The sequence below is a fragment of the Sebastes fasciatus genome, chromosome 17 (assembly GCF_043250625.1).
Source record: "Sebastes fasciatus isolate fSebFas1 chromosome 17, fSebFas1.pri, whole genome shotgun sequence".
Classification (NCBI taxonomy): Eukaryota; Metazoa; Chordata; class Actinopteri; order Perciformes; family Sebastidae; genus Sebastes; species Sebastes fasciatus.
Genome location: NC_133811.1, coordinates 22,691,170 through 22,710,193, shown reverse-complemented (window position 1 = coordinate 22,710,193; position 19,024 = coordinate 22,691,170). Strand labels below are relative to the sequence as shown.

At 38.4% G+C, this 19,024-nt stretch overlaps 1 protein-coding gene across 14 annotated transcripts in view; it reads left to right on the top strand.

The window, feature by feature from the left end:
* The first annotated feature begins 7,086 nt into the window (after positions 1-7,086).
* LOC141754859 (sodium bicarbonate cotransporter 3-like) overlaps positions 7,087-19,024 on the top strand; it is a 49,597-nt gene continuing 37,659 nt past the window's right edge. For 6 of the 14 annotated variants that reach the window (XM_074614261.1, XM_074614253.1, XM_074614262.1 and 3 more), the window contains exon 1: positions 7,087-7,269. In XM_074614261.1, coding sequence (XP_074470362.1) covers positions 7,228-7,269 — 42 coding nt within the window. In that variant the 5' untranslated portion in view covers positions 7,087-7,227. Of the gene's footprint in view, positions 7,270-16,047; positions 16,244-19,024 lie in introns of those variants that run through there. The other 8 variants (XM_074614258.1, XM_074614254.1, XM_074614264.1 and 5 more) reach the window with 5 other exon arrangements.

Here is a 19,024-nt window from a genome sequence, read left to right as displayed (position 1 = left end):
ATCTCCACAAAATTAATGAACAACACTTTTATGATTTTTAAATGTTTTTTATATGTTGCCAAGAAGTGAAAGTCAGTTGTTTGTTCCATTGCAACATCAGCGCCAAGCTACGCTTCCACCATTTTGGACTGAAAGCGACTACCAGATAGCAGTAAAACTTTCGCCTAAAAAGTGCCGTACAAAAGTAAAACAAAATTATTTCTATTCTATTGTCATATTCTACCGAAATGGCCTGTGTTGAACAATAAAATATTATAAATATAATAAGTGTTTTCAGTCCAAAATGGCAGGAGTGTCTGTTGTCAAAATAACACTGGAATTTCGTCTCTTTGCTTCTATACTCTTTGCCGGAAGTGCTTTGATGCTATCTCATTTCAATATACTCTATTGACCTAAGAATTTCCAGGAGCAATTGCAATATAAATTTCACATCAATCATTGGAAATACTGCAGTTTAACTTCCAATAAACAGACGATTGCTGCTGGAGGTTGTCTTTCTATGCAAAACTCCAGCACACATACCCAACAAAACCAAGCATATGCTGCAAGCATATACAGTACATGCTTCACAGGTGCATCATTCTGTTTAAATGCCTTGTCAAACGCATGTCGGCATTGATATTGGGAACTGCAGATGTAATCTCGTAAAATTTCATACAGAGCGACGGCATGACTTTACATACACTGTAACATCTATCTACGTTGTATTCCACAGCTTAATAACATCTGATTCATGGGAGCTCCCGACTATTCCCAAAAAGCCAGCAATAAATCGATAGATTGTGTCTTTCTCAACCATTCATGCAAGAAGTAGAGTAATCAATAGACACCTCTACAGCATGCTACCACTAATTCAGACCATGTTGACTAGCTATGCACATTGGGATAAGACCTGAAGAATTGACTACTGTTGTTAACATTGCTCGCTACAATATCAGTAATCGACTGAGTTTTCCTGTAGTGTCAGTAATCCAAGGCCTATAGGAGGAACAAACCGGTGGTTTGTAGAATTTATAGCATATTAGTAAAACTTCTCCTTGTTTCGTGTGTGAGAACAACCTTCCCTCAGGCCGCCCATTGGCGACCGTGTTGAGAGTTCATGTAAGAAAGGCCAAGGAGGCTACGGAGACGTTGTACCCAAGGAGGGCTGACATCAGATGAAGGCCTGAGGCCGTTTCCTCACCTTCAGTCACACACTATTACTGCTCTCACTGACTAAATGCAGCCACGGGCACATATGTGCGTCTGGGTCAAGATTTTTTAGACGCCCCCTTTTAAAAAAGTAACCTACAGACGAGCAAGAGTGAGACGGTGGCGATTATGTTTCCTCTTCACACTATATTTCCCCTTTTTGACGTGTTGATAAATGTCACTTCTGTTAAATGCTTATCAAGCCAGTTAGAATTACTGTAGAATTGTTCCTCAGGGACGGTTTGAGCCTCGTGTGGCCGCTCTGTTGTGTTGTGATGTATTCACCCGTGATCTAGTTAATCGCTTTTATTTTACAAAGACTTTCTTACATATCTTGAGGTTAATGTCATTAGTCGACATGAGTCAGATCCAGTCTTTTTAAGTGTATGAAATGATGGACACTGCAAAGGCCCACACCAAAGCCAGGAACCAGGTCCAGTGTGGTATATTATATTGTATAACTATTTACCCCAAAAACAGTGCGTGAAATGGACCGGTATTAACCAGTATCGAGTACCAGCACTTCTGATTTTTGTCCACGAGTATACTTATTCTTACACATGCTGGCAAGTCTAGGTGTGCACCCTTAAACACCCGCATAACTGTGTCCCTGTGTAAACACACACCTAGCTTAAAGTGGGGGTAGGCAGTATATTTTTGGGATTATTGGGCAAATATTGTAACATTTCAGCATATTGTTATTAAAAAAAACTAGACTTCTGCACCACGTCATGGCTGTTTTCAGGCCTTCAAAAAAAACAAAAAAATTTTTTTAATCATATTCACTCCATTTCTACCCACTGCTGCTTGAAGGGCTGTGAAGACAGCGTTGGAAATGCCTTTGGTATTCCCTCTCACTATCCAATTTCATCAGATATCATATTTTCAGTTGGTTTTATTGTAGCATATATGCAATATTATTTTTGTGTACAATTTGATTTGTATCAATAGCTACATAACAAGTGTTTATTAACCCAATATACATGTATGTACAAACTGTATGTTGTATGTAGGCCTAATAAATGCATAATTCATACAAAAATACATTTGAAGTCAGACATACTACCAAGATATATGTATAAATATAAATATATACAAAACACATGCAATGTACTGGCACCTTTTTTGGTCCAATTCAGGCACCGGCCCAACACAATAATACTAATAATGTACAGCAGATATCTTCTGGCACGCCATGCAATATTCTGTTTTATGTATAATGAGCATATGTTCTTTGTGTTATTAAGTAGAGGTCAGGAGCATTGACAGTCCTAATGATGCTGACAAAGGCTCTCCTTTTAGCTCCCCGCAGGTGTCTATATGTACACAACACAATGCTTTATTTAGCCTCACTGCAGCCTGCTTTGGCCCTGGTTAATCAGCAGTAAATAGGGGGGAGGTGGGCCGCCGACCACAGTAATGCTCACAGGTCTGCTGGAGTGAGACCCTGGTGTGAGATGAGTCTCAAGTTAGCGGGGCCACAACTGTTTGGAGAAGGGGCGTTGAGTGTTGGCAGAGAGCGCGGAGGTGAGAGGAACCGGCGGCTTGTGTCGGCGCCCTCAAGACGGCGTGTGCGCCGCGCATGCAGGCGAGGGCCCTGACTCACTGGTGCATGGGTAATGCTGGAGAGAGTATCCCGCGGCTAAGCTGCACTTAACAGCACATTGATTTCAAACCCCTGTGTTCCCTCTCGAGGGCAGTGGGATGCACCTCAACAGGCCGGACCCCCCCTTCCCTTCTTTTCCCTCTTCCCACCTTCCCCTTCTGACCAACACCACCATTTACCATCTCCACATTGTACGCCCTCCCACCGTCTACCCATCTCCGAGTCGATTTGGGTACACCATGCTGGTCACTGGCCTCTACTACCCCCCCTCTCCTCTGAGTGTCCCAGAGGAGTTGAACAGGATTCAGGGGCCACTAAGGCTCCCGCAAGACCCTGGTCTTGAGAGCAGTGTTTTCGGGGTAGGGCATGCAGAGGCAGCCGCGTGGAAAAGATCTGTGGTCAAAATCAATGCATTGGCACTTTGATGGAGCGCTCCGACAGATTTGGGAATTTCACATTCTCTCCTTTCTCTCCTGGCACCATCAGAAGGCCTCGCCACTGGAGGAAAAACATCATCCTCTAAGCCTTCTGGGAAAGAGGGACTCTTAATTTCTACAGCTTCTGGGACAAAACATGACACAGTCGATAGTCATTTGGTGGTTTGCGCCTAACATGTCTCCAATCTGTCACCTCTTGCTGAAATGAAAAATGCCTGTGTGACCTTTGCACCGATTCTATATATTCTTCCCTCTCAAGAGTTGTAATTCTTCCACTACAGTAAGTTCAGCACACTCTTCCGTCTTCTCTTTTTCCCCTCTCTGAAAGAGAAAACTTTCTTTCTCATCATTACCACACCTTGCTGTCTGCATCTCTTTACGTAAATCCCCCAGCACAGGTGGATGCCAGTGTGGTGCTTCTTCCACTTGTCTAACTTCTGACTCATCTCCCGGCTTCATTATGCGGATGCATGTTTCAGGAGCAGTACACAGCACTCCTCTTTGTGCGCTAATGGGCTCTCAGCATCTTTAAGACTCGGGGTACAATTAAGAGGTGATAGTTTGATCTCCCACCTCGCAGTTCTATTTCTGAGCTGCCGCGTGATTATGCCGGAGGTTGACGGGTGGGTGAGGAATGGGCTCTATTTAAAGGAAGACATGAACATGAACTCTTCTGAAAGAACACACTACTTTTTGCTGTTTGTACTCCACTGCAATACAGTGTGTGACATGATCACAAAGTGTGTTCACTGTAATTATGGCAGAAGTTAACTTTCTATTTTTTAAAGTCTGTGGTAAACCCCATAGCTCTGGAGGAAAGGTTGTCCTACAGTTACCTCCTATAGGTCATTAAAGGTAAATGCAAAGAACAAGAGTATTGCATCATGTATCCACACCAATTTAACCCTCCATATTTTACACCGAGGCTCAAAATGCATTCCTACATCTAAAGCTTTGTTTATGATCCATCAAGCATTTCTTTTAATGCTTTAAAAGGACAGTTAGGTGTCTAGGCTATTACAGGCGATGTCACTTGACCAATTATGTAGCCTAAAAGACCAGAAATAAAAGAGAATTCAAACTAAGTGTTGCCTCTAAAGAGTGAATCAAATATGTCCATATCTGGCAACCAACTGCTGTCTTCCATGAGAGAAATGGTTGATGCAGCATTGCCATCTGCTGGCGAAAATTAATTGTTACACAGTTCAAATTATAATGCATGATAAGCAGAGGTGGTTTTATGGAAGATGGGTGATAAGCCTATGTCAAGAGGGTGTAGGATGATAAGAAGGATTTAATTTATGTGCAAATACTTTGTATTATCCGGCTTCTGAACAACATAATCCCCAGAGATTAAAAGATAGACGATGAATGTTGCCCCCCCACTTCAAGACAAAGATTCAGCTTTCAGTTAATGTATTGTAATTAGGGATGCACCGAAGTCCCGATACCGATAGCGATACCTGGGCTTTGGGTATTTGCCGATACCGAGTACCGATCCGATACCAGTGTTTAATTAATAAACTGTATGCCTCACTGTGTGGAAGTAACTGGGACCATTCTTTTATGTATAAAACAACATCAGGCTTGACTTTAACATCACTTTTCTAACTTTGTAAAACAAAATGTGACCAATAAATACATAGATATAAATGTATTTAATTGTCATTTATTATTAAAATAATAAATTGTATGCCAGCAACTTGGTAAAATATCTTCAAAATTAACAGGAATTACTATGCAAGTGTAAACCTTTATAATGCAGCAACAAATCGGTCAAAACTTAAACAGGAATTCAAATTACTGTAATTGTATAAACAAATTATATCCCCCTCCCCCAAACCCCCCATCCCTATAACAATATTACTGCACCATTAAATAAGCAGAGTTAATTTCATGAACTATTACATTTATACATATAAATGAATTAAAAAAGGAAAAAGGAAAGGACCAAAAAAACAAAAAGATAAGTAAATTAAAAATAATAATAAATAAACAAAAAAAGGAAAAAGGAAAGGACCAAAAAAACAAAAAGATAAGTAAATTAAAAATAATAATAAATATAAAAAAGGAAAAAGGAAAGGACCAAAAAAACAAAAAGATAAGTAAATTAAAAATAATAATAAATAAACAAAAAAAGGAAAAAGGAAAGGACCAAAAAAACAAAAAGATAAGTAAATTAAAAATAATAATAAATATAAAAAAGGAAAAAGGAAAGGACCAAAAAAACAAAAAGATAAGTAAATTAAAAATAATAATAAATAAACAAACATAAAAACAAAAAAAAGGAAAAAGGAAAAAGGAAAGGACCAAAAAAATCAAAAAGATAAGTAAATTAAAAATAATAAGAAAAACAACAACAAAAAACCCAACTAAGTATGAGATGTGAATTATATGTAATATGGGGTCAGCAATTGAAAAACTTCAAGTTTTAAATAACTTACATTTTAATGATGGAATCACAAGCAACATAAATGAAACACATACAAAACAAAAAACAAAAAAAGGAAAAAGGAAAAAGGAAAGGATAAAAAAACACAAGTAAATTAAAAATAATAATAAATAAACAAAAACAAAAACAAAAAAAAGGAAAAAGAAAAGGAGCAAAAAAAAAGATAAATAAATTGAAAATAATAATAAATAAATACATTTTATATATTATTATATTATATATTTTTATTTTATATATATGAACTAAGTATAAGTTGTGAATTATATGTAATATGGGGTCAGCAGTTTAAAAAATAAATAAATAAATAATCAAACAAAAACAAAAAAAGGAAAAAGGAAAGGACCAAAAAAAACAAAAAGATAAGTAAATAAAAAATAATAAATATATATATATATATATATAACTATGTATAAGTTGTGAATTATATGTAACATGGGGTCAGCAGTTTAAAACTTCAAAAAAGGAGAAAGTAAAAAGGAAAGGACCAAAAAAAAGATGAGTAAATTAAAAATAATAATAACTGAGAATTTCATTTTGTTTTTTGAGGAAAAACTTTTTGAGGTGGTGTCATCTCATCCTCGCCCTGGGTTAAAGGTCAGGTTTTAATCTATGCAGTGCAAATTTTATATTTCACAATATCATCGCTTCTGTACAAAGATATATATATATATAAAGTATAAGTTGTGAATTATATGTAATATGGGGTCAGCAGTTTAAAAAAAATAATAATAAATAATCAAACAAAAACAAAAAAAGGAAAAAGGAAAGGACCAAAAAAAACAAAAAGATAAGTAAATAAAAAATAATAAATATATATATATATATATATATATATATATATATATATAAATAAATATATATATAACTATGTATAAGTTGTGAATTATATGTAACATGGGGTCAGCAGTTTAAAACTTCAAAAAAGGAGAAAGTAAAAAGGAAAGGACCAAAAAAAAGATGAGTAAATTAAAAATAATAATAACTGAGAATTTCATTTTGTTTTTTGAGGAAAAACTTTTTGAGGTGGTGTCATCTCATCCTCGCCCTGGGTTAAAGGTCAGGTTTTAATCTATGCAGTGCAAATTTTATATTTCACAATATCATCGCTTCTGTACAAAGAGATATATATATATATATAAAGTATAAGTTGTGAATTATATGTAATATGGGGTCAGCAGTTTAAAACTTCGAGTTTTAAACAACTTAAATTGGAATCACAAGCCTTCTCCTGCAGGGTTAAACGAGGTTAAAACAAATCATAACACAAAAAAAGCCCGCTTGGGAACTGCTGGTTTTAAGGGGGACACTGAAAACTAGTCCCCGCCCTCATCGTGACGTACTCACATTTGATTGGCTGAGAACGCCGGGTGCTCAACGCGAATTGGCAATAAATCACTGTCAATCATTCTTTTAGAGGCGTGTCCTTAACCGTGTGTCGTTAGGGAGAGCACAGCAGAAGTCATCTCTCTCACTAGTGTCTCTCTTCCGTACATCAACTGTTAATAAAACAGCTAGTGGGCAAAAGACCGGCTTCAGGTGATATGGACGAACCTTCAGAACAAATGAGGCCCCTTTTGAGATCAGTAAGTACCCGCCCAACACAGTTAAACCGTTATATACTGTGTGTCTCTTTGTCTCTTGTTCTGCCAAGCAGGCGCTGAAGTAACGTTACTAGTGATGCTCTGGAGTCAGACTCAGTGAGGCTGGCTGCTGCTATTGTTAGCCGGCTTTCTACTTTCTGACACGTGGCAGGGGGACAAGTTGTGTTCAGGTCTGTCTTTAAAGTCAGAGAAAGCCTTCCTACGAATATATACTTTGTAAAAAATGTGTTTCTTTGCCGAGTTTTCACTTTTTTTTAGTAGTTTTCAGATAGCATTCTTTGCTAACGTCAATGAATTAGCAGCCTGTCCAGTGACGATATCAACCGTTATTTAAATTAGTAGATGTCCAGTTTGCTGGTAAGTCTGGACATTATAGTGTTTGTGCACCTACTTTAATAAACTACACGTAACTATGTAAGCTTGAGTAAAGCCTGTAGTTAATTACTGTTACATGGCTTTGTACACAGCTTTGTAGTATTCCCTCTTCATGTTCAACAGGTCCCCCCACACTTGATATTATGTATCCCAGCAACTAGTCAGTTGATAAGATCTGCTGAAATAAAAAAGGTAAATTTGCAATTCAAATACACTCATAATAATCTAATGTCATGCCATTAGAGAGGACAAATAGACAGGAAACTGGGAGAGAAATTGCACAAATCAGACACATCAGTTACAGTAGGTTCCATCTACCAAACTGTCTTCAATGTGCTATTTTAAATGAGTTGTGAGTTTTATTTTAACTGAGTTGTGTAGTTTATTAAAACTACACATAACATAACTCAGTTAAAATACAAGTACTCAGTATTTTTTAGCTGAGTTGTGTTATGTGTAGTTTATTAAAACTACACATAACACAACTCAGTTAAAATACAACTCACAACTATGTAACAACTATGTAAGCCGTGCTGCCTGAGTAAAAGCCTGTAATTAATTACTGTTACATGGCTTTGTACACAGCTTTGTAGTATTCCCTCTTCATGTTCAACAGGTACACACACACTTGATATTATGTGTCCTAGCAACTAGTCAGTTGATAAGATCTGCTGAAATAAAAACAAATAAAAAAGGTCAATTTGCAATTCAAATACACCTGTAATAATCTAATGTCATGCCATTAGAGAGGTAAAATAGACAGGAAACTGGGAGAGAAATTGCAGAAATCAGTTACAGAAGGTTCAATCTACCAAACTCTTGAATTTTCATTTTAACTGAGTTGTGAGTTGAATTTTAACTGAATTGTGTTATGGGTAGTTTATTAAAACTACCCATAACACAAAATACAACTCACAACTATGTAACAACTATGTAAGCCATGCTGCCTGAGTAAAAGCCTGTAATTAATTACTGTTACATAGCTTTGTACCAGCTTTGTAGTATTCCCTCTTCATGTTCAACAGGTTCCTTTACTTGATATTAGCTGTCCCAGCTAGTCAGTTGATAAGATCTGCTGCAATAAAAAGAAATAAAAAAGGTCAATTTGCATATCAAATACACCCAAAGTAGATTCTTGTGTGACATTTCCAAGTCAGGAAACGATGCTAATATCACTGGAAGAGAAATTGCACAAAATCAGACACATCAGTTACAGTAGTTTCCATCTACCAAACTCTTTCAATGTGCTATTTTAACTGAGTTGTGTTATGTGTAGTTTTAATAAACTACACATAACTATGTAAGCCGTGCTGCCTGAGTAAAGCCTGTAGTTAATTACCGTTACATAGCTTTGTACCGGCTTTGTAGTATTCCCTCTTCACTGTTCAACAGGTCAACCCACACTTGATATTATTTTTATTTAAAAAGGATCCCCATTAGCTGATACCAATGGCACCAGCTAGTCTTCCTGGGGTCCGAAATCAAGTACATTAAATTTATCACATACAACATCATATTTGTGTTACACTAATAACATTTAAATTTTCCAAACATATATAAATGTTACATTCATACACATCTTCCACAACAAAAGAAAAACCATACATGACCAACACTGGACTGTCGATCAGCTGCTTATGTAGTGTATACTTAGATTACTTAGAATCTTGTGTCCTAGCTAGTCAGTTGATAAGATCTGCTGAAATAAAAACAAATAAAAAAGGTCAATTTGCATATCAAATACACCGAAAATAGATCAACCTTTCTTGTGTGACATTTTCCAAGTCAGGAAACGATGCTATAATGTCACCGTGAGCCTTGTTTCATTAGAGAGGAAAAATAGACAGGAAACTGGGAGAGACATTGCACAAAATCAGACATCAGTTACAGTAGGTTCCATCTACCAAACTCTCTTCAATGTGCTATTTTAACTGAGTTGTGAGAGACCCACATCCTGTGTTTTAGGTGTAACTTGAAGCCAATGATTGATGAAGAAGTCCACTACATAAATTAGAAACTGACACATTTATGTGTTCCATTGTCGTTGTAGTTTGTATTTGTCCTTGTCCACAGGAAAGCAAAATAGTTAGCAAGCTTTTCTAACTTCTCTTTGCCTCACCTTGACATATTTCAATGCATTTACACTGTCAAGCTGCTCTGTAGGTTAGAAATAAGCTGTGGAGGTAGGGGAGAGTGGAGAAATGTTAATTTCCTTTAGCCACCCACATTTCCCCAACTAGTCAGAGGATTCAACATTTTTTCACGGGTAATTAATTCCGTTACATAGCTTTGTACCAGCTTTGTAGTATTCCCTCTTCACATTCAACAGGTCCACCCGTTCCGTTACTTGATATTATGTGTCCCAGCTACTCCCAGTTGATAAGATCTGCAGAAATAAAAATAAATAAAAAGGTAAATTTGCATATCAAATACACCCAAAATAGATCAACCTTCTTTGTGTGACATTTCCAAGTCAGGAAACGATGCTAATGTCACTGTGAGCTTGTGCCATTAGAGAGAGAAAAATAGACAGGAAACTGAAAAAATATTAAAATATAAATATTTGTGAGGCAGAGAGAGGGGATGGTCTCCATCTTTTGTGTTTGTGTGCACGTTTGTCTTTAAAGTCTGTGCATGTTTGGGAGTATTGATTGCATCCAATGGAGACTGATAAGTATCTGTTTGTTTTCCAACATTTCTGTGCCAAATGAGTGATTTTCCCAGCTGTTCAAACTCCATCTTCCCTCATTAGATACAGGTCATAAGCTTCTGACTGCCAGTGCCTTCTTAGTTTTGCCCTGTTCAAATGTGTTAAGGCTCCAGGGATGTAAATAATTGAATGGCTAGTCAGCAAAAGTCAGCAAAATATAACTTACCCAGCACCTGCTAAGTACCATGGATGTCCGTGCCTTCCTTCTTGTGTGACATTATCCAAGTCAGGAAATGTTCTAAAGTCACCTTGAGCTTGTGTCATTAGAGAGGGAAAAATAGACAGGAAACTGCGAGAGAAATTGCACAAAATCAGACACATCAGTCATACTAGGTTACATCTACCAAACTCTCTTCAATGTGCTATTTTAACTGAGTTGTGAGAGACCCACATCCTGTGTTTTAGGTGTAACTGTACAGTCACAGATTGATTGATAAGCATCTAGCACACACAGCAGTGCTTGTAACAAGCCCAAAAAAGAAACAGCTAAGTTTAAAATGCATGCTGACTGTCTGACATCAATGCTGGTGTAGGGTTGTCCACTACTATGTTTGTGTGTGTGTGCCTTGGTATATATGTGTCTGAGGAAACTTGACCCTAGGCTGCCAATGAAAAGGAGTTGCTGGATAGCTATGGACTTCTTTCCCAAGCATGGACGTCAGTGCATTCACTGTGACACAGGATGCCGAATAGCGTCTCAGGGGTCATGAACTGGGCACCTGTTAAAGTGCACATCCCAAAGAACATACCATTGTTAAGCTCTGAGTTATAGCTTTCAGCTAGTGTGTGCATGTTTGAAACACATGAATCTGGTTTCAAAAAGAAACTCTTGTTGTTTTTGGTCTTGCCGGTTAACTAATGCTATTGTTAGGAGTCATTTTAAAAGTGAAACCTTGCTGTCATTGGTCCAAGAAATTGGTTTGAATAGTGAGAATGTCATCTAAACTGCAACTGCATAGTTAGTTGGGCTGGGACGATACACCTATTTCCCGATTCAATACTATCACGATACTTTTTAAGTATTGCGATTCTACAAGTATTGCGATTCGATATTACGATTTATTGCTAACTTAACTTTTTTAACACTAGACAATGGGAAAAAGTTGAATCATACACTTCTAGAGGCTTTTAATTTGGAAAATATCTAAATTGATTCAGTAAAAATAGGTGAATACGTTTTTTTTCCCACCCCTAATTGTTAGCCGTTGTTGTTTAGTTTGGCCCCAACATCTGTTCAATTAAAACAAGTGTTTTGGAGTCATACCAAGAATGAACACGCCATAATGTAATGCCATTGAGTGGTTGTTGTTGTTGTTCTGCTGCCTTCATGTCACTGATCTCAGGCCGTGTTTGTGGCATTTATAGAAGGCTACTTAGACGGCTTTGGCTTTGTGTTTAAGTCACGTCTGTTGGCCTCAGTGTGTTAGAGATGAACTTCCTTCTCCGCCTGTGTTTTGCATGTTTAACCTTTTTACTATGAGTGCTTAATGGCCAAAGATCAGGCCTGTCGGTACCATGGTTTAATTGACCATCTGGTTTCAAACTTATACCGGAAGGATGGCGGGGGAAAGGCTGAGGATCTAAAGACAGCGAAAGGAACAGCATGATTATAATAACAGTTTTATAGTTTGGGCCGCTGTGTTTCCCTTAAAGGATTCCCTTTATTTGCGCTTGGTCCATGCGCCATAGTTTACTTATTAAATGCACACGTTGTGTCACTGACACTCGAAACTCTGTGTACTCATTTAGCTCTACAGTGTGAGCTTTCATTGACTTCAGGTGTTTGCCAGCTTGCGTGGAGGAGAGGGATTTGCGCGTCCTGCTGTTCCACTAGTGAAAGAGGGTTTTAGTCCAGCAAGGGTAGACTCTATGACCTGGACTATTATTGGCTCAGCACTTACTGCCAGGGCTAGTGAGTGTTTTATGAAGCTTACTCGCTGTATGACACTGCTTTGAATGGGTAATTACACAGAATGAGCCTCTTTGCCAGTCTGATGGCGCTGTGTTCTGTTCAGCTACACTATTAAGATAATACGATAAATATAATTAATTCCTACTGTACCCAATTATAGGCTAATTTGCGTACAAAACGGAGAGCCTGTTTGTTTATGTTGTACCCGATCTACTTTTTGAGAGAATGAAATGTGCTTTCAGAAAGTAGGTTGCGATTACACGGTACAACAGGCCACATTAAGGGCTTTTTGGAGCCAATGATTGATGAAGAAGTCCACTACATGAATTAGAAATTGACACATTTATGTGTTCCATTGTTGTTGTAGTTTGTATTTGTCCACAGGAAAGCGAAATAGTTAGCAAGCTTTTCTAACTCCTCTTTGCCTCACCTTGACATATTTCAATGCATTTACACTGTCAAGCTGCTCTGTAGGTTAGAAAGAAGCTGTGGAGGTAGGGGGGAGTGGAGAAATGTTCATTTCCTTTAACCACCCACATTTCCCCAACTAGTCAGGGGATTCAAAGCAGCAAAATTTTTTCCCTGGTCTACTTGTCTTGCCTTTAGATTACTATTTAGAGTAACAGAACAATGCCCTAAAGGTAATTTTACGAATGCAAAGGAAAGAAAAGCAGATTAAAGGGCCCAGGATTGTTCTAACGGTATTATGCCTTTGTCTGTTGTGTACAGAGCGGACTTGAAAGCTCATCCAATTACAGTAAAATCTAGAGAACTCATCATTAGCTGCTAAGTGCGGTCTGAGTCTTGATGAGCGTGGTTTTCTGTTGGGTGGTGATGTAACCTCTGATGGATAGACATTGATAATCTTTGTTCCCTTAGCCTCTCTCTTGTGTATAAACACTGGGAGGTGCACACGCAGCCCTGTCCCAGAAAAATCTTTAATCTCTTTTTATCTTATGAGAAGCGGCTGTACGGATGGATATAATTAGAGCTGAAGCAATAAGTCAATTAATCAATGAGCTGATTGACAGAAAAAATAATAATGCAATTTTGTTAATTGATTAATAGTTTAAGTCATTTCTTAAGCAAAAATGTTCCGTTCTCTCAGTTCAGGCAGCTTCTGAAATGTGAGGATTTGCTGCTTTTTCTCTGTCTTTTATGATATTAAGCTGAATATCCTGGCAAAACAAGTTTGATGTCATCATCTTGGGCTTTAACACTATTTTTGTAGACCAAACAGTTAGGATAATAATCGGATCATTCGTTGCTGCCCTAGATAGGGTATATGGATGTATAGTGGGGGTAACTTGACACAAAGGTGCATTTTCATGGACAACATGAAAGCTTAAAACAGAGCAGTACATGTTTTGGCCGCAGTATGCTTCATCAGAATTGCTTGTTGGATGGTTAATTAAATATATTGAAATTACTTCACTAATTTTAATTCAAGCCAACTGTAGCTGACTACAAAGAGCCATGAACAGAAAGATAAAATGTTTGCCCCCGTGGCAAAACCTGAATTTGATTACAATTTTCCACAGACTATGTTCAGTTTCCCAGTAACAACACTACAAATATGGCTCTGTTTTTCTCTACTCCTTTGAATGCACGTGGTCGTCGGTGGCATGCCAGCACACTGGATGTAACGTACAGTACAGCTTTGTACCACCGGCATACTAATATTGCACATCATTACAGCACTGCCTCTTATTGTGACTTCAATTGAGATTTAACCCCTAACTTAGTTTATAATGGTTGTAATGGTTAGATATGGGTCTGAATGTGTCTAATGCAAAGTTATTAATATTTTTTTGATTTGAAAAGGCAAAAGCAGACACAATACTGCATTCTTAATTATACAGTTTGCCAATATACAACACTGTAAAAAGTTGTTGGGATAAATGACTTAGCTCTTCTTTCATGTTATCAAATGTGAGGATTTGCTGCTTTTCCTTGTCTTACATTACAATAAAATGTATAATTTGGGGTTTTGGACTGTTGGTCTGGAAAAAAGCAATTTGAAGACATAACCCAGGTCTCTGAAAACTTGTGATGGGACTTTTTTTCATTGCCATTCTGTTGCTAGGGCAACAGCTTTGGTCCAAGTTTACTTCGGGTGTGTCCGAAATCATTCACTCATTCACTACTCCCTACTTACTATCCATGGAGTTCTATGTAGAGGACTATATAGTGAGCTCATCGGCAAAATAAAAAAACACTTTCGGACACGACTCGGGTAATTTTCTCGGCGCCGTTAATTACGTCATTGCTGTCACACAATCAAAACGTGCCAGATCAACGTCTGATGGTAGACCACCCATAATAAATACTGACATGTATTTTTGTGTGTGATAAATACATATGTAAGCTATTTTGTTCAGTTGTCTCTTAGTGAAATACTCTGAATGAATTTAAGTTCCCCTTGGTAAGCAGTGCGGCAGCATATATTTCTAGGGCTTTTATTGTGAAAGGTAAGAATTAACGGCCGTTGTGAAAGTGGGTGCAATGAGCGTATTTTCCCAAATTAATAAATACAAGGTACTTTGTGGTCGTTTGCGTTGTGATGCGCTGCTCTGCTCACATTAAATACATTATTTTCACGCAGCAACTCATGGATTTGTCTCAATCGCGCTGCTCTCTTTCCTCTCGTCTGTCTGCCACTTTTTCTTCAGCGCAATGCATATTTGGTATATAGTGCTCCGTTAGTGACCATTGTTGTCCACTACTTTTCACGATACAATACGAAGGGGCCCATTTAGAATGTTTATGTTGTCATATTTGAAAAGGTCCGTAGACTAAACAATTAATTCTAAAATAATATTGTCACATTAATCAAAATAATTGTTAGTTGCAGCCCCAGTAGAAAGTTAAAGCTCTAAATTCTTATGCAAATCCTTATTTACTTAAACTAAATTTTCTAAAACATTTAACTTGAAAATACTTGTTTTGCTGCACGATACTATGGCCTTGCCCGTTGTTCAGTCGTATTAGCCTGATGCCTCAGCTCAGTGAGGGTTCAGCCTTTAGATGGCATCCTTTCCATTTAATCTCAAGCACACTTTATATATCTCATACCAGGGAGGGTATCTTAATTTTAGGTTTGGCTTCACCTTTGCCTTTATGGCTTTGTGGTTAGTTACTTAGAAGTGAGTGGCGCTGTGGCGGATGCTGAGGGATCTAAAGGGTCTCTCCGGACTGAGATCCACTTTGTTTTCTTCCATTAAAAAATTGTTGCTGCTTAGGTTTCAGAAATATGTTCCTTTTGCCCTACTCATGTAACAGTTCTTGTTGTGGACAGAGAACAAATGAGCCATAGTTCTTTATAAAATGACAGGTTGTTGAAATACATGTGCAACCTCCAGGCTATGATGAAGGATTGTGAATGTCAAAGGCAGAGAGGCATTTGAAATCTTAATGAATCCACAGTGCTTTTTCAATTCATTGCACCCTCTGAGGAATGGCGAACTCACACGTGTGCTTGTTTCTATTTATCTGTGTTGGGGGTGGGGTCTTCATTTGTGACCTGAATACCTCAGCGGGTGAGCATTTGAATGCCCTCCAAATTTGTGTGTGTATGTCCTCCGTGTGGTGGTGTGTCTGCGTGCGTGTTTTAGGCTCTTGGCTGGGCGAATAAAATATTCATGGTGGCATGGAGGAATTGGCTGCTGAGCAAGGAGCGGGCCGACAGGGTAGAGCAGAGCACTGTGTGTTCAGGAGCAGCTCGCTCTCTCTCTCTCTCTCTCTCTCTCTCTCCTCCTCTCTCTGTATAAAGAGATGAGCGGAGGAAGAGGGAACAGACAAGTGCGACAGTGTCCCTGTTGGCGCTTAGCTCACACACACCTTCTACAACAGAAATAGCCGCCAGAAAGAAGGAACTGGCTGACGTCCCTGCTGCCTTTTGCTTTGCGGATGTTTTAGTCTAAATGGATGATCAGAGCGAAGGGGAGCATGTGCTTACGGTACGTCTGGTCCTGTGTGTGTGTGTGTGTGTGTGTGGTTCTGTCATGTTCAACACTTGAATAGGATCCTGTGGCTCTCTGTGTGTGCAGTGTTGTTGCTGTGTTTTCTATTGGTTTGTCCTCTTGTGTTCTTCTACGGTGGAGTGGAGTCTGTGCTACTGAATGGGACAGGTGGGTCCGTACAGACAAGCTGTTGCCTCATTGGACATGTCTCTTGAAATGGAAACGCTTCTTTTATACTCTTTAATCGCCTCAAGGAGCAGGAAAGAGAGGGAACCGACCGAGACAGTTATGGCTGCTTGTAGGAGCGGGACAAGGAGAACAGGAAGGAAGAGAGGAGAGAGACGAGGAGTGTTGGGGAGAGGAGGGTAGCTGAATAGTCAATAGAGATGACGTTGATTGGCTGAAGTGAAATTAAACAAAATGCTTGTTTCCATTCAGTCTAGCTAAAATTACTATGCCCAGAGCGGGAGCAAGGCGGGACTGTCATAGGAAAATATTTGTGAGGCAGAGAGAGGGGATGGTCTCCATCTTTTGTGTTTGTGTGCATGTTTGTCTGCAAAGTCTGTGCATGTTTGGGAGTATTGATTGCCTCCAATGGAGTCTATGATTAGTATCTGTTTGTTTTCCAACATTTCTGAGCCAATTGAGTGATTTTCCCAGCTGTTTAAACTCCATCTTCACTCATTAGATACAGGTCATAAGCTTCTGACTGCCAGTGCCTTCTTAGTTTTGCCCTGTTCAAATATGTTAAGGCTCCAGGGATGTAAATAATTGAATGGCTAGTCAGCAAAAGTCAGCAAAATATAACTTACCCAGCACCTGCTTAGCACCATGGATGTCCGTGCCTTCCTGAAAAGACTTTCCCAAATTATGTAATACATGTGCATATAATGTAATGTCCATATTTTGGTTAGCAGCCATCTATAATCTATCAAATTATCTTTGTTTTCAGACATCCTTTAATTGGTTACATAATTTAACATTAATTGGCAGTAAATATATGCCAATATTCTCATCCGTGGTATGCATGTATTGTGCATTTTGGCAGTGCGAGACAGAGAGATATTCAGTAATCTCAAGGGACAGGTCTCTCACTATGTAACACCTCTCTTACGTCAGTCTCTATCGATTGGATCGGGTCCCAGTTAAGCAAGTCTGGCAAGGAGCTGAGATTAGAGGGAACTGGGCCTGTTGGCTTGTTGGGTGGCTGGTTGTTTTATTCACTGTCTGGCTGGCTGGAGATGTGTTTGGCTGCTGTGTGGTTAAAATCCCTCCCACACAAACATACTAACAGAAGTGATATTAATCTATGTGTTGTCACTGAAAAAGAAAATTACTTTAAAGTGTAAAAAATGCAAAGCTGAAACGATTAGTCGATCAGAGACATTAGATGTCACATAAAAGTGGTGTACAGATTAATTTGAGATGAAGCTCAGCACTGTGTCAAGTTGTTCTAGTCATTAATCAGAAATAAACACAAATGAATGAATTAATGAATGAATGAATTAAAATACATTTTGAAAGTATATAAGGGCTTAGCACATTATGATAGAAGTATATGATGGTCATTCCCATGCTCTATTACGTCTCATAAGTTGTTGCAGCAATTATTGGTTTGATGCCATTTGTTACACAGATTTGGTGCTAAATTTAACCATTTTCTTACCACTCGAGAATTGATTTAAAATGATCAATTATTCCTCCAACATACCACATTAAGACACTAAGACCTTGAGGAACACCATAGAAAAAGTCATGCTGTGATTTGGTATCAAAAACTTTAGACATTTTAGAGATTTCTGCAAGAATTGGCGATTGGATGGCGAGCACTTCTGTTTTGAAAACTGCCCAGAAACCTCCTTATTGTCAATCTACCTAGGAAAGCCATCCATCCTCTGAATGCCCTGGGTCTGTTTGTGGCTGTAAAGTTTCATGAAGCTGTGATTATCCTAGAGGTCATAACAGGATATTTTATACAGTGAGGTCAAATTTTAAAAAAATGGTCTCATTACAATGAAATGGCTACTATTGGGAATAACATCTTCAGCCATGATTACAATTGGGCTCATTGGATCCACACGAATCTCAGCTTTCCAGTGATACCCAATTTATGTAATTCCAAGACTGTTTAGGGACCCCAGTGTGCAGAAATATTCAAATTCATTAGATCATTAGAATAGGCGAAAATAACACATTTGTACTGCATGCATAAAGACCTGTGTGGGTCATAAATTGGGCATGTCTGATAAGGGGAGACTCATGAGTACCCGTAGAACCCATTTTCATTCACATATCTTGAGGTCAGAGGTCAAGGGACCCCTTTTGAAAATGGCCCCCTTTGAAAATGGCAATGCCAGTTTTACTCCCCAAAATGTAGTCTAAATTTGAAGCGTTATTTAGCCTCCTTCCCGACAAGCTAGCATGACATGGTTGTTACCAATGGATTTAGTTTCATATGATATCTGTATCTTCACTCTAGCTATAATGAACCTGCTACAGCTTCTGAAAGACAGTCAAATCGGTCGTGATCGCCCGCGATACCGCAGGTTTCAGGGGGTTTGATTTGAGTAAAAAATGTCAAACATTTTCTGGTTCCAGCCTCTCAGTTGTGAGTACTTGTTTTTTATTTATCTTATATGATATTAAAATTAATATCTGAGTTATGAACTGTTTCTGATCTTGAGTAGCGCCTTTGAGCAGTTTTTCTATGAGGTTGTCACGTTTGTCTCGTGCATGCATACAAGGATACACATGCATGCGCTCATGCACGTACAGTTG